The sequence below is a fragment of the Taudactylus pleione genome, unplaced genomic scaffold (assembly GCF_031769625.1).
Source record: "Taudactylus pleione unplaced genomic scaffold, aTauple2 ptg000320l, whole genome shotgun sequence".
In the NCBI taxonomy this organism is placed as follows: domain Eukaryota; kingdom Metazoa; phylum Chordata; class Amphibia; order Anura; family Myobatrachidae; genus Taudactylus; species Taudactylus pleione.
Window position 1 is genome coordinate 1049638 of NW_028284721.1, and position 16989 is coordinate 1066626.

General features: G+C 47.1%; 1 protein-coding gene across 1 annotated transcript in view; it reads left to right on the forward strand.

The window, feature by feature from the left end:
• ABCC10 (ATP binding cassette subfamily C member 10) overlaps positions 1 to 16989 on the forward strand; it is an 80486-nt gene that overhangs the window by 40719 nt on the left and 22778 nt on the right. The window contains exon 12 of the mRNA XM_088442993.1: positions 3048 to 3233. Within this exon, the coding sequence (XP_088299119.1) occupies positions 3048 to 3233 (186 nt within the window). The remainder of the gene's footprint in view (positions 1 to 3047; positions 3234 to 16989) is intronic.

The following is a 16989-nucleotide window of genomic DNA, read 5'->3' on the forward strand; positions in this document are numbered from 1 at the left end:
CTTACCCTTGTTATCTCTATTTCTACGAAGTCCATAGGGTTCCACAGGACTCCCGCCCTGTCGCACCTGTGCTGCAGATGGGCTTTGCTCTGGTCACCGGTTTTCCGTCTCCCTCTGGTGAGAATGTGATTCTTGTATGTGTCCAGATCTTTGTTCTCTCTCTTCCTTCTCCTCCTCCGGCCTATGGCTTGGTAACTAACTGAGGTGCCTTGGCCCGGGGGCGGGGTATAGGAGGGGGACCTAGTGCATCCTGGGAGGCTGAAAGCTTAACTCTTTGGTGCCCTGCGACTGACGTCACACCTATACCCCAAGGTATCCTGTGGAACCCTATGGACTTCGTAGAAATAGAGATAACAAGGGTAAGTTCTTACCATATCTCATATTTTCTCCAACACAGCAGATGGTACATCTGGGGGTACTTCTGGATTCTCAGACATAAAGAGTGTTTCTGCAAGAGGACAATTTTGCGGCCCTATCATTGCGAGTATGCAAATTGCTACTCAAGAGAAGGGTATCCATTCTATCAGCGATGCAGGTCCTGGGGTCAATGGTATCCACCTTTGACATGGTCGGGAATGCTCAGTTCCATTCCAGGCCTCTGCTAAAATTTATTCTCTCCAGGTGGAACGGACAGTATCATCTAATATTCAATCTCCCTCTCCCTCTCTCTTTCTCCCTTCCCCCCCTCACACCTTTCAGGGAAGATGGACAAATCAGGAAAGTCATCTGCCAATAAACATTCTGGAGCTTCAAACAGTATACAAAGCACTCATCGTGGCACAGGACCTGCTCCAGGGCAGGCCGGTCCAGATCCAGCCCAACAACAGTAGCCTATCCCAATCATCAGTGAGACACGTGTAGTCATGCAGCCATGAGGGAAGTGACAAGAGTTCTGATTTGGTCAGAACGTCATCTTCCAGCTCTCTCTGGGGTTGGGAAGCAGACTTCCTAAGTCATCAGGACATACACGCGGGAGAGTGGTCTCTCCATCCAGGAGTTTTGCAACTCTTGGTGAACAAATGGGGACTACCAGACATAGATCTCATGGCATCATGTCACAACCACAAGGTCCCCAGGTACGGGTCCAGGTCCAGAGACCCATCAGCATTGTTCGTGGACGCATTGGCAGTAAGATGCGACTTCAAGCTAGCGTATCTCTTTCCTCCGATTTCCCTCCCCCCAAGGGTCCTCAGGAAATTCAAGCAGGAGCCACAGTGATACTAGTGGCTCCTGCTTGGCCCAGACGTCATAGGTTCACTGACATACGGAATCTATCCATAGACAGTCCGTATCCTCTTTCTTTATGACCGGATCTGTTAGCACAGGGTCCCTGCCTGCATCCGGACTTACCTCGTCTGTCTTTGATGGCGTGGCTCTTGAAACTTCCATTCTAAGAGCCAAAGGTTTCTCCAGTTCTGTGATTCAGACGATGCTTAGGGCACGAAAGCCTTCTTCTGCCCGTATCTATTACAGGGTTTGGCATTCTTTTGGTCGATGGTGTTCCCACAGAAAATATGACCTGAAGGTGTTTAGGGTTTCCCGGATACTGACTTTTCTCCAGGCTGGATTAGACCTTGGTGTCTACCTGGCCACTTTGACAGTTTCTGCACTGTCAGTCTGATTCCAGAGAAAGATTACTTCTTTACCAGATGTTAGAATTTTTTGCTCAGAGGGTTCTCCGATGTCCCACCAGTAGCACCATGGGATTTGTCTTTGGTTCTTAAGGGGCTACAAGCTCCCCCATTTGAATCTCTGGACTCTGTAGACTTGAAATGGTTGACAGAGAAGACACTTTTTCTTCTAGCTATATCTTCTGCATGCAGAGTCTCTGACTTGGCAGCACTATCTTGTCGCTCCCCATTTTTGATTTTTCTCCAGGATAGACCTGTTCATCGTACAAGGGAGTATTACCTTCCTAAGGTAGTGTCCCGTTTTCATATGAATGAAGAAATTGTGGTTCCAGCTTTTCAGGCTTCAGATCTTTCTGTAGGGGAAGCCTCCCTGGATGTAGTTTGTGCACTCTGTATCTACTGTATCTATGTGGAGAATACAAACTCTTTTAGAAAATCAGATGCTCTTTTTTTGGGTTATGTGGTTTTCACATATGAGGATGGCTAGCTAACAAACAGACTCTGGCTAGATGGTTACCTATGACTATCTCTCAGGTATACACACAGGCTGATCTCCCTGTTCCAAACACGGTGACAGCACATTCTACTCAGTCTGTAGGACCATCTTTGGCGGTTAGTCGTGGTGCCTCTGCTGCCCAATTGTGCAAGGCAGCCACGTAGTCTTCTGTTCACACTTTTCTCAGATGCAACGCCTTTGATAGTTTTGCCTCTCAGGATGCTTACTTTGTGCGACGAGTTCTCTTTTCTGCTCAGGGGAACCCTTAGGGGAACTTCTGTAGGACATCCCCATGGTATCCCTGTGGATCCTTATGGAACCTGAAGAAGAAAATAAGAGTTATGATAGACTTAACATTGTTAACTCTTTCTTCGAGGTCCATAGGGTCCACAGGGATACCATGGGGATAATGTGTTTGGAGTGATCCAGGCACCAAACAGTTAAAGCTTTCAGCTCCCAGGATGCCTCTGGTCCTTTTCCACGTATACCCTGGCCTCAGGCATTCAGTTTGTAAACAAGCCCAAGGCAGGAGAAGGATAGAGGAGAAGGAAGAACAATCGTACACCAGAAACACTCTCATACAAGATGAGGGAATACGTGACCGAAAGAAAAGAGTGCCCTGTGGACCCTATGGACCTCAAAGAAAAAGAGTTATAAATGGTAAGTCTACCATAACTCTTATCTTTCACTATAAGCTCAGTGGAAGTATACTAGGTTTCAAATTAATTATTTATTGCTATATAGGTCAAAGTAGGAGCGCCAAGCGGTCTGGATAACAATTTTTTTCACTAATCTCTCTCTTTATCAACACAATTCTACCTTTTATATTTCATTGTTTTATGGATTCGATATTGAATTTTTAGATTCTATTAATAAAGGTTATATTTTAAGTTTAGTGCATCTATTCTGTTTAATTCTAGGGTCAGGCAGCAGTCATGTAAATGAAGACGATGACAACAAAATTGAAAACCTGGTTTCTGAGAATGAAATGGGAGAAGAAGAGAAGAAAGAAGGCGCAGTGTCCTTACAGGTTTATGTAGCGTACTGGAGAGCAGTAGGAAGTTGCCTGGCTTGTTCGGTGCTGTTAGCTGTACTACTAATGCAGGGTAAGTGTCTGTCAGATGTCACTCCTATTTATTTCCTGAATATCAGCACCCTAACTTCTATCTATATTCTGCATCATCCGTAAGTTAACTTAGATTGCTTGCATCATCCACACCATCACTGCTGTTTCCTGTATCATCCACACCATCACTGCTGTTTCCTGCATCGTCCACCCCATCACTGCTATTTCCTGCATCGTCCACCCCATCACTGCTATTTCCTGCATCGTCCACCCCATCACTGCTATTTCCTGCATCGTCCACCCCATCACTGCTATTTCCTGCATCGTCCACCCCATCACTGCTATTTCCTGCATCGTCCACCCCATCACTGCTATTTCCTGCATCGTCCACCCCATCACTGCTATTTCTCCTTCATCCACTAGGGGACACTGGAGTTCAAGACAGTGGGGTATAGACGGTGGTAGAGTAGAGCCTGGCACTTTAAATAATTTAGAAGTGTGACTGGCTCCTCTCCCTCTATGCCCCATCAGCCCCAGTTTTTAGAATGTGCCCGAGAGAGCCGGTCGCACATCAGGCTGTCTCCAGCCTTTCCATAATTTAAACAAGCATTGAGGACAGGCAGGCTGCTTGCTGTGGCAGTCTGCCTGCTACGTGGGAGCCGCCGGTAGGGCACCACACGGCTACTGCAGCCTGTGTCCGGTGACCCTGAGGAGGGGGCACAATCATGGAGTCATCGGACCCTGCGTGGATCCGCCACTGCTGACATCGGCATGTGTCCGGGTTCCTCGCCGCCCCCTCAGCCCAGCATCCCGGCCGCAGCAGCCTGTAAGTATAACCACTGCTCCTGATTAGCAGGAGCAGTGGTTGTAAAAAGCTGGGCTCAGTGACAATTGCGCTGTCACTGTTAGGAGAGACCCAACCCTCCCCCCTGCACCACTTCTCCCTGACCTCCGAAGTTAGGCATCCCGGTGAGAGCACCAGAGCAAGCGGGGGGCGTAGGTTTATTGGCGCGTCATGCATACTAGCGGCGCCATCTGTGGTCGGGCTCTCCCTCAACTGCCGCGTGCACACGGCTGTCAGGGGCTGCCATAATAGCGCTCCCCTAGTAAAGAGCTTTTAAGCAGCGCAGTTCTCTAGCACCGGCGCTGGCTTTCGGGGGGTCTGTAAGGCGGGCTGCCTAAATTAAGTCCCGCAGTATACAGCCTCTATTGCAGCTCCTTACAGAGCAGCCAAAGGTCGGCACTAGTGCCGGGGCTCCGTTCCCGGCAGTGAAGGGGCGGGGCTTAGGTCCGACGGCCATTGCAGCGCCCTAGAGAGCAACAGGCGCCGCCCTTCTCCACCTATTTGCCGTAGTGGCCGCACGCTTCAGCGCATGAGATGCAGGGAGAGGTCTGGGCCCCTGAAGTGGCTGCTCCGCGGGAGGCTCAGTGATGATTGCAGCGCGGACCAGTGCCTGCCAGATCACCCCCGCTTCCCTCTTAAGGGCAGTGGTAAACACCTGTGTACACACAGTTTAGTTAGTTTACACCTGCTGCAGTCCAGCTATTTGCTGCACCCACCCACACGCAGTTGCGCATGCTAAGTAATTCAGAGGGTGCACTATAACTCCGCTTGTGCAGTTCTGTTGGGGGGCGGTGCTAGTCAGGTGGAATATATATTTATGCTACACAGTTCGGCCACTATCAGGCTTCCCGCTTCAAAGGGAAAGCTTTATACAGCCTCCGATTCAGCAGAGCCCGCCGCAGCTGAACCTGGCTGTGTTCGGGTCCCCCGACCCTCCCAGAGTCAGTGGGGCCAGCCGCAACTGAACCCCGCTGGGTCCAGGTCTCCTGCCCTGCCCAGCACCTTAGCTGCATATTGCTTACCTCTCTTGTTTAGTAGAGGAGGTGTTACTTAACGGGGTTGTGACATGTGGTGCTGCCGCACTCACTCTGGTAACTATGCACAGCTCTCCTATTATAAGAGGAGACACCGTGGCCCCCACCCCCTTTTGCTCACAAGAACAGCCTGTGCAACCATAGTGTACAGCTGGCAAGTCCCAGTAGGGCTTTCCTTTAGTTATATAAGGAAAGGGACCTGTGTTTGGTGCGGCCTGCATTCCAGCGACGCCATCGTTTTCCGGTCTCCTCTCACATGGAGGCGAGTTCTGCGTTGTAGCTAGTGGCTCTGGGTAATTGTATTCTACATGAACACGCCCGATCTCGTCTGATAGTACTTGGATCCAAATGCACATGAAAGCTTTGTGCGGACTGGACATAGTCCCGCCGTTTTGCAGCGCTGGGTATTAACCCCTGTCAGGCTTTCACTTGGTTCTATAGCAAGGGGCGCCTAGCTTAATCTAATTGCCTGACTTCCGAACTTGCTCTCCGGTTAGTGCGCACTCCGCGCCCGGAATGAGCCTGAATAGCAACCAGCTAATGCAGTGGACTGATGAGCAATACACAGTGGGTTCTAGTCCCATCTATGAAATATTTATCATAGTCTGTGAAGGCTACCTCATGGTGCACTAGTTACCCTGCCTAAATGAACATGCATATACGCTAAATTATAGGCTGGTTTTAAAAACTTCCAGTTCTCACCAGCCTTCTGTGCTTCCCTTAAAAGGTATGCATATGTGCATCTATATAGATTTATATCTTATGTGCTCCCTTGGCAGCACACACAAGGTTAAGTTAGTGACGCACTGCCAGGGAGATGGTTACCGGTAACAGATACCAGTCTGGGACAGCGCGCTACAAAAATATCCTGCCCAAACGCTGTAGCAGAATGATGGCCACACACGGCACATGAGCCGTAAGGCACATGTATGTGTATATATATTTGTATTTTATACTAAGCCCTGCCTTAGAACATATACATGTCTGGAGTGAATTTTGTCCTGGGGCTCAGTTCCTTCCATGGCTCTACTATGATTCATGTTTTAGTTTAAAAAAATAAATAAATAAATTGTCTCCTACTAATCTTGTATGTAGGTACGCATATGTGGATATCACTTTTTATCCTTACCATAAGAACAAGGGTAGGATCTGTTCTGATCAGTTTTATGTCTGATACCTAGCATGCTGCAACTGGAGGCTTGACTCTCCTGAAGCGGTAGTTGGTACAAAACTCCACTTTACACTATCTCTCCCTAGGGATTTGGTTGTGTTTTATTTATATATATATATATATATATATATATATAGATAGATATATATATAGATATAGATATAGAGATATATATAGATATCTGTGTGTGTGTGTGTGTAGGATGCCTATACTTCCACAATCATTAGGTTACCTATAACTCCACGGATGGGAAGCCGCCTGGGAATTACAGAAACTGTAGGCTTTATCAATACATATTAAATAGTGGCTCTATAAACTAGAGTCATGTTCTGCAGCTTACATAGTGATAGTCACAATTCCCTAAGGCATTGCTTCTAGTATGGACCCTATACATGACTGGGGCCTTCTTGTGTGTCCACACATGTATATAAAGATATGTGCTTACACCCTCCTGGGGTGTTAGTTCTGTTCCCGTCAGTCTTTATCTACGGCGCCCCTTTTCGGGGGACCTTATTATTATTATTATTTACAACTACACTCCAGTAGCGCACTTGGTAGCAAACATACACCAAGAATGCAGGACATATATATGGCATTCTGATCTCCTGGTGCAGGAGTCTGACAAGTAAACTTACTATGTTGGCACTAACTCTTCCTTTCAAAGAGATTGCCTTCTCATGCAATTATGTTTGTCGGTGTGTACGTGGGTATATATATTATACTATAACCATTCCTTGTATGAATATTTCCTAAGATATGTCCCTTCTTTACGTGGGATAACTAACACATTCTATGTCTATGTATAGGTACCCTTCTCAGTATCGATTCTGGTACTCCATATTATTGTCTTGTCGCATATCTCAATAAAAGGAGTCTCTAAAGGGCCCCTAGGTACATTTCTATCAGTACATAGAGAATCCAGGTTCTATTCCATCCTCAGGGCTTAATTAATTAAATTACATGAAGGCCTATGGCCACCCTCTGATATAGGCAGGGTCAGGCCTGGGTTGTATTAGATTGGTGGGCATAATATGCACTTCACCGTTATAAGTGTTAATGTAAGGATACTTACACTAGCAGACTGTTTTTGGGGTATATGTATAATCTCTATATGGATACACATCCCTAATGGAACATGCTCAGGTATAGAGTCCTGTTGTACGACCTTCTTGTCTCCACTAACGTTTTGCTAGTTTCTACAGTATTTTCTACTGCACATCTCCAGACTGAAGTCCGTGCTGTAGACATTGGTTTCAGCCCATTGAAGCTACTCTTTACCTAACGTGGCAGGTTACTGTGTGATGGAAAAGGTCAGTGACATTCTACATAGCGTCCAGAAAGCTTCTGGTCGCTCACAGGTAAGAGCTTACTAATGCCTCGGAAGATGCTCCTATTTCATGCAACCTGACATACATAGCGTTATTCTCCCTTCCGCACCCTAGCTGCTGTCCTAGCAGCCATCCACTATTTTAATCAGGTGGCTCTACACTTTAGAGTTTTCCTGGTGTGTGGGTGCATAGTTCCAACATTGAGATTAGTGACACTATTCTACTGAAATCTGTTGGGGTTATGGACTGAAGCGCATCTCTGGGCTAGTGCACATCTTTACATTACAGTGTGACAGTCACTATGTTCTATGCAGGGGGCCTGGTTGGTTGGTTTTCCTGTTCAGGATCTGTTGAGATTTTCAGCACACTGACAGATGCCTGACGGGTACCTTCATAGTTGTCCTAGTGCTCTAGCCTTGCTGTATGGGATGCTTCCCTATATTGGTAGCGCTCCCTGGGTGGCTATTGCATCCATGCTCTTTTACCGCTAGGATATCCTGGTTGTTTTTTTACTATGTTCGGGCCAGCAGTTGCTACTGACCACGCACTTCCATCATGTTGGAAGTTGTTTGGAGTTTGTGGCTGTGGTTTTCTTTTCAGCTGCAGGGTTTCAGTGACTGTTTTCTCCCTCTGTTCTCAGAATGGGTTGTTCTGCTGTCTGACCCTCTGAAAGGAATTGTATTCTCAATCCTCTCGAATCCGCCTCATGTCCAGTGGGATCTCTACTCGTTGGAGACTTCTATGGTCTAACCCTTCCGCTGGTTAACAACCTTATAATAGTTGGACATCTAGGATGGTTCAGGGTGACTGTTCGGTCTTGCCTTTTGCCTCCCTGCATACTCTTTGTTGGAGTTTGTGGACAGGATCATCTCTGTATCTGTAGATTGGTATCGTTATACTTCCATCTATATGATTTAAGTCCAGCAGTGCTGGGATTCTGCTATCTGCGACTGTTGCAGCTTCCTGTTTTCTCGAGTTTTGTTCTCGTGTTCCTGCCCTTCTCCTATGGATTCTGGTTGGGGTTCTCTGCTCCCTGCGCTCTGGCTTGGTCTGTTTCAGCTGAGCTTGCAGTGTTCTGATGCCTCTCATCTGCGGGTGTTCTCTGGCTAGTCGTTTTTTTTTTTCCACTCGATTTACGCAGTAGGTTTTGGAATTTCTGTGACTGTTCAGCAAGGAGTTCTCATTGTCTCCTGGCTCTACGGCACTTGATCCTCAGCTCTTGCCTTTCCATTGGGCCTCCGTTTCTGGGCGGTCCCGGCTTCGGTTTGGCAGAAGGGTCAACAAGTTCTCCGCGCTTCCCACCCGGGAGGTTGGCTTTGGGATGTCCCCACTGTCTTGAACTCCAGTGTCCCCTAGTGGATGAAGGAGAAAACAGGATTTTGGTACTTACCGATAAATCCCTTTCTCCGATTCCACAGGGGACACTGGACGCCCGCCCAGCGCTGCGTACTTGCCGTTTTGTTTGGTCCTTATATGGTTGTGTGACTGCATGTGTTCCCTGCAGTGGGTTCCTGTGTTCTCCTTCAGTCGGTCTTGTTCCGTTCTGTGGTCTTCTCCTTCTCCTCATATTCCTTTTGTCCTCCGTCTCCTCTCGGGCTCAGTTCTTAAACTGGGGCTGATGGGGCATAGAGGGGGAGGAGCCAGTCACACTTCTAAATTATTTAAAGTGCCAGGCTCTACTCTACCACCGTCTATACCCCACTGTCTTGAACTCCAGTGTCCCCTGTGGAATCGGAGAAAGGGATTTATCGGTAAGTACCAAAATCCTGTTTTCCTGCATCGTCCACCCCATCACTGCTATTTCCTGCATCGTCCACCCCTTCACTGCTATTTCCTGCATCGTCCACACCATCACTGCTATTTCCTGCATCGTCCACCCCATCACTGCTATTTCCTGCATCGTCCACACCATCACTATTATTTCCTGCATCATCCACCGCATCACTATTATTTCCTGCATCATCCACACCTTCACTGCTATTTCCTGCATCATCCACCCCATCACTGCTATCCATTTCCTGCATCGTCCGCACCATCACTGCTATCTACTTCCTGCATGATCAGCACCTTCATTTCTGCCTACCTCTATAATCTAGTCCATCACTGTTCTCTTTTTACTGCATCATCTGCATCTTCACTTCCAACTGCTTCCTGCATGATCAGCACCTTTATTCCTGTCTACTTCCCATTATCATCATCCGCTCCATCACTTTTATCTATTCTGTACCATCCGCACCTTCACTTCTTTTTCCTACATCACCTTTATTATGTCTAGCTCCTGTGTCATCCACACTTACATTTCTATATGTTCCCTGAATCATCTGCAGTTTAACTCATATCTGTCTTCTGCATCATCCTCACCTTCACTTCTATCTGTTCCCTAAATCATCCGCACCTTTATTCATGTCTACCTCCCACATTATCCATATCTTCACTTCTTTTCCCTGAATCATCTTTATTCTGTCTAGCTCCTGCATCATCCACACTACACTTCTATCTGTTCCCTAAATCATCCACACCTTTATTCATATCTATCTCCCACATTATCCACACCTTCACTTCTATTCCCTGATCATCCACACCTTCACTTCTATTCCATGACCATCCACAACTTCACTTCTATTCCCTGATCATCCACACCTTCACTTCTATTCCCTGATGATCCACTCCTTCACTTCTATTACCTGATGATCCACACCTTCACTTCTATTCCCTGATCCTCCACACCTTCACTTCTATTCCCTGATCCTCCACACCTTCACTTCTATTCCCTGATCATCCACACCTTCACTTCTATTCCCTGATCATCCACACCTTCACTTCTATTCTCTGAATCATCTTTATTTTGTCTAGCTCCTGCATCATCCACACATTCATATCTATTCCCTGAATCATCCACGCCTTCACTTCTATTCCCTGATCATTCACACCTTCACTTCTATTCCCTGATCATCCACTCCTTCACTTCTATTCCCTGATCATCCACTCCTTCACTTCTATTCCCTGATCATCCACACCTTCACTTCTATTCCCTGATCATCCACACCTTCACTTCTATTCCCTGATCATCCACACCTTCACTTCTATTCCCTGATCATCCACACCTTCACTTCTATTCTCTGAATCAGCTTTATTCTGTCTATCTCATGCATCATCCACACCTACACTTCTATTCCCTGATCATCCACTTCTTCACTTCTATTCCCTGAATCATCTTTATTTTGTCTAGCTCCTGCATCATCCACACATTCATATCTATTCCCTGACTCATCCACGCCTTCACTTCTATTCCCTGATCATCCACACCTTCACTTCTATTCCCTGAGTCATCTTTATTCCCTGAATAATCTTTATTCTGTCTAGCTCCTGCATCATCCACACTACACTTCTATCTGTTCCCTAAATCATCCACACCTTTATTCATGTCTATCTCCCACATTATCCACACCTTCACTTCTATTCCCTGATCATCCACACCTTCACTTTTATTCCCTGATCATCCACACCTTCACTTCTATTCCCTGATCATCCACACCTTCACTTCTATTCCCTGATCATCCACACCTTCACTTCTATTCCCTGATGATCCACTCCTTCACTTCTATTCCCTGATCATCCACTTCTTCACTTCTATTCCCTGAATAATCTTTATTTTGTCTAGCTCCTGCATCATCCACACATTCATATCTATTCCCTGACTCATCCACGCCTTCACTTCTATTCCCTGATCATCCACACCTTCACTTCTATTCCCTGATCATCCACACCTTCACTTCTATTCCCTGATGATCCACACCTTCACTTCTATTCCCTGATCATCCACTCCTTCACTTCTATCCCCTGATCATCCACTTCTTCACTTCTATTCCCTGAATCATCTTTATTTTGTCTAGCTCCTGCATCATCCACACATTCATATCTATTCCCTGAATCATCCACGCCTTCACTTCTATTCCCTGATCATCCACACCTTCACTTCTATTCCCTGGTCATCCTCACCTTCACTTCTATTCCCTGAATCATCTTTATGTTGTCTAGCTCCGGCATCATCCACACATTTGTATCTATTCCCTGAATCATCCACACCTTCACTTATATTCCCTGAATAATCTTTATTTTGTCTAGTTCCTGCATCTTCCACACCTTCACTTCTATTTCCTGGTCATCCACACCTTCACTTCTATTCCCTGGTCATCCACACCTTCACTTCTATTCCCTGATCATCCACACCTTCACTTCTATTCCCTGATCATCCACACCTTCACTTCTATTCCCTGAATCATCTTTATTTTGTCTAGCTCCGGTATCATCCACACATTCGTATCTATTCCCTGATCATCCACACCTTCACTTCTATTCCCTGATCATCCACACCTTCACTTCTATTCCCTGAGTCATCCACACCTTCACTTCTATTCCCTGATCATCCACACCTTCACTTCTATTCCCTGAGTCATCCACACCTTCACTTCTTTTCCCTGAGTCATCCACACCTTCACTTCTATTCCCTGAACATCCACACCTTCGCTTCTATTCCCTGATCATCCACACCTTCGCTTCTATTCCCTGAGTCATCCACACCTTCACTTCTATTCCCTGATCATCCACACCTTCACTGCTATTCCCTGATCATCCACACCTTCACTTCTATTCCCTGAGTCATCTTTATTCCCTGAATAATCTTTATTCTGTTTAGCTCCTGCACCATCCACACCTTCACTTCTATTCACTGAATCATCTTTATTCCCTGAATAATCTTTATTCTGTTTAGCTCCTGCACCATCCACACCTTCACTTCTATTCCCTTCATCATCTTTATTTCTCCTTCATTCACTAGGGGACACTGGAGTTCAAGACAGTGGGGTATAGACGGTGGTAGAGCAGAGCTTGGCACTTTAAATAATTTAAAAGTGTGACTGGCTCCTCCCCCTCTATGCCCCATCAGCCCCAGTTTTTAGAATGTGCCCGAGAGAGCCGGTCGCACATCAGGCTGTCTGCAGCCTTTTCATATAATTTTAATTTTTATAGTGTTGTTTAACAAGCACTGAGGACAGGCAGCTGCTTACTGTGGCAGTCTGCCTGCTACGTGGGAGCCGCCGGGAAGGGCACCGCCACGGCTACTGCAGCCTGTGTCCGGTGACCCTGAGGAGGGGGCACACATCATGGAGTCATCGGACCCTGCGAGGACCCGCCACTGCTGACACCGGCATGTGTCCGGGTTCCTCGCCGCCCCCTCAGCCCTGCATCCCGGCCACAACAGTCTGTAAGTATATCCCACCACTCCTGACTAGCTGGAGTGGTGGGCCAAAACGCTGGGCTCAGGGACAGCGCGTGCTGCGCGGCTGTCACACACAGCTCCTTCCCCCTGCCAGTGTTACTAATGTGGCAGTGTCGGAGCCGCTAACGAGACCCACCGCTGCACTCTGCAGTCAGCGTCCGGGTCTCTGGCTTTATGCTGTCCCCCCTCCTATTTATTGAAGGGATGGAGCGCGGGCCCCTCTACAGCAAGCTGCGCAGCTATTATTGGAAACGCTTGCTCCTCCCTCCTCTATATACAGGGAGGGAGACTGCCGCGTCCCACTACTCCCATAACGGGAGTCTACATGACACAGCCCCGCTGTAAATTATAGCTGCATAACGGGGCTGGGCTAATCAGCTCAGCGCGGCTGTTCGATACTGCGCTGGTGGTTTTCTGTAAGAAGCACCGCGCTGGCTTAGGCTCAGAAAGCGGAGCTAATAAACACAGCGGCGCCATTGTATCCCCCCCTCAGTACTCTGCACTGCAGCAGCATCCCTGAGGTGGGCTAGCGCTGACTCTCCCCCCGCTCCTGCCAGGTCTCCTGCCCCTTCCCCACAATTGCGCTGTAGGACAGGAAAAGTGATGCTGTGTTGTCACTTACAGAAGTGTGGGCGCTGTTGCAGTATGTTCAGCTCCAGTGGCACTAAGGCGGCCTGCTTATAGCATGGCTGTTAGTATGCTGAGTGCTGACAGCGGTGGCTTTTTAACAAAGGGCGTCTAGCTTAATCTAATGGCCTGATATCATAGCCTGTGGAGGCTACCCCATTGTGTACTAGCTACACTGCCTAAACTGAGATCGTCTTTTTGATTCCCCCTTCGAAAAACGGGTTCATCTGGAGCTAAATAGCTCACCTGAAGCACGCTGCTAATATATAAGGCGAGTACACCAGTAACAGAAGTCCCAGGATCGACACCAGTCTGGGACAGTACGCTGCTAACCTATCTTGCCCCTATGCCGTAACAGAATGACGGCCACACGCGACACAATAGCAGTCTCCCAGCGTGGAGGTAAATATCGGCACCTACTAAACTTGTATCTAGGTGCACGTATGCATATGTTCATATCGTTTCTTATCCTTACCACATAATATCTAGCATAACTAAAGATGCTGCGATTGGAGGCTGGACGCTCCTGATGCGGTAGTTGGTACAATGACTCCGCTTTACACTATCTCTCCCTAGGGATTGGGTTGTGTGTGTGTGTATAAATATATATATATATTATATTATTTTATGTTTCTACTTCCACATTCATGAGGTTTACCTATTATTCCACGGATGGGTAGCCGTCTGGGTTTACCAGAAGCTGTAGGCTATATCCATTCCTATTATATGGTGGCTCTATAAACTAGAGTCATGTTCTGCAGCTTACACAGTGATAGTCAGAATTCCCTGGGCATTGCTTCCAGTGTGGACCCTATACATGTCCTGGGACCTTCTTGTATGTACACACATGTATATAAAGATAGGTACTTACACCCTCCGAGGTTTATAGTCCGGTTCCCTTCAGTCTATATCTACGGCGCCCGTTAGGGGGACCTATTGTCATTACAACTACAGTGGTGCACTTGTATTAATATTTCCTAATAATTGGGAAAAACCTGTTTTTTGTTTAACCCTAACTGGGGTTATCACTACTGATATATCCCTTCTTTACTTGGGATAACCAACGCAGTCTATATCTAGGTACAGGTACCCTTCTCAGTATCTATTCCGGTACTCCATATTTTTGTCGCATATCTCAATAAAATGAGTCTCAAAAGGGCCGTTAGGTACAATTCATACCATGAGGCCTTGGGCTTGGGCCGCCTGCAGTTATAGGCAGGGTCAGGTCTGGGTTGTATTAGCTTGGTGGGCATAATACGCACTTCACCATTATAGGTAGGATACTTACACTAGTAGACCGTTTTGGGGTATATGTATAATCTAACACGGCTATACTGATACACATCCCTAATGGAACAGGCTCAATTTAGAGTCCTATTCTACGACCTTCTTGTCTCCACTAACATTTTACTAGTTTCCACAGTAAATTCTACTGCACTTCTCCAGACTAAGGTCCGTGCTGTGGAGCATTGGTCTTAGTCCACTGAAGCTACTCTCTATACCTAACGTGGCGGGTTGCTGTGTGATAGAAAGGGTCAGTTACATTCTACTTAGCGTCCAGAGGGCTTCTGGTCGCTCACAGGTAAGAGTTTACCTCACTAATGCCTAGAAAGATGCTTCTATTTCATGCAACCTGACATACATAACGTTAATCTCCCTTACGCACCCTAGCTGCTGTCATAGCAGCCATCTGCTCTTTTAATCAGTTGGCTCTACACTTTAGAGTTTCCCTGGTGTGTGGGTGCATAGTTTGAACATTGAGATTAGCAACACTATTCTACTAGAATCTGTTGGGGTTATGGACCAAAGCGCATCTCTGGGCTAGTGCACATCTTTGCATAAGTGTGACAGTCACTATGTTCCACGCAGGGGGCCTGGTTGGGTTCAGTTTCTGTTGATATTTTTATCACACTAATAGGTACCTGATGGGTACTTTCATGGTTGTCCTGTTCCCTGGCCTTGCTGTGTGGAATGCTTCCCTCTATTGGTAGCTCTCCCTGGGTGGAGGTTACATTCGTGCTCCTTTACTGCTAAGTTCCTGGTTGTTTTCACACTATGTTCGGGTCGGCAGTTAGTACTGACTATGCCACTTCCATCAGGTTGGAAGTTGTCTGTTTTTATCCCTGTTTTCAGTATGGGTTCTACTGCTGTCTGACCTTCTGAAAGGAATTGTAGTCTCCATCCTCTTGTATTCGCTCTGCCTCATGCCCCGTGGGATCTTCACTCCTTGGAGACTTCTATGGTCTAACCTTTCCGCTGGTTAACAACTTATTGTAGTTGGACCTCAAGGATCGTTCAGGGGACTGTTGGGTATTGTCTTTGGCCTCCCTGCATACTCTTTGTTGGGAGTCTGTGGACAGGATCAGCTTTGTATCTGTTGCTTGGTATTGTCATACTTCTATCTATATGATTATTACCAGCGGTGCTGGGATTCTGCTGTTTGCAGCTGCTACCAACTGTCTGGTTTGGTCTATTTTCAGCCGCTTCTCAACTGTGGTTGTTTTCTTGCCAGCCGTTCTGTTCCTTTTGACTTCCGCTGTGCGCACGTTGTGGAAGTTTTTCTGTGTCTGTTTTCTGAGGAGTAGTATTTGTCTACTGTGCTCTACGACACTTGATCCTCTGCTTCTGCTGGGCCTATTGTTCTTGGCGGTCCCTGTTTCGGTTTGGCCGAGGGGTCAGCAAGTTCTCCGCGCTTCCCACCCAGGAGGTTGGCTTTGGGACGTCCCCACTGTCTTGAACTCCAGTGTTCCCTAGTGGATGAAGGAGAAAACAGGATTTTGTACTTACCGATAAATCCCTTTCTCCGATTCCACAGGGGACACTGGACGCCCGCCCAGCGCTGCGTACCTGCCGTTTTGTTGGGTTCATTATATGGTTGTGTGACTTCATGGTTCCCTGTTATGGGTTCCATTGTTCTCCTTCAGTCTGTTTTGTTCCGTTCTGTGGTCTTCTCCTTCTCCTCGTTTTTTCTGTTGTCCTCCGTCTCCTCTCGGGCTCAGTTCTTAAACTGGGGCTGATGGGGCATAGAGGGGGAGGAGCCAGTCACACTTCTAAATTATTTAAAGTGCCAGGCTCTGCTCTACCACCGTCTATACCCCACTGTCTTGAACTCCAGTGTCCCCTGTGGAATCGGAGAAAGGGATTTATCGGTAAGTACCAAAATCCTGTTTTTGTCTAGTTCCTGCATAATACACACCTTCACTTCTATTCCCTGAATCATCCACATCTTTACTTGGGTTGGGTATGAAATGCACATGGCCAGGCAGCCATCTGACTAAATACCGATGCCACAAGCCCAAACGCTGAAGATCCCAACTGGGGCTGGTAAGTACCCTAATCCCCCGCTGCTAAGCACTTACAGTGCCCGGCTTACCTTCGTTCGAGAAGCCATCAGTCTAAATTTCGCCGTTGGGATATAGACGGCGATTTCGACGGCCGTCGGGCCGTCGGGATTTCGACGGCCTGTCTTTAGTCCCACATTGGGATTTAGACACCGGGATGTAGTCGCCGGGAT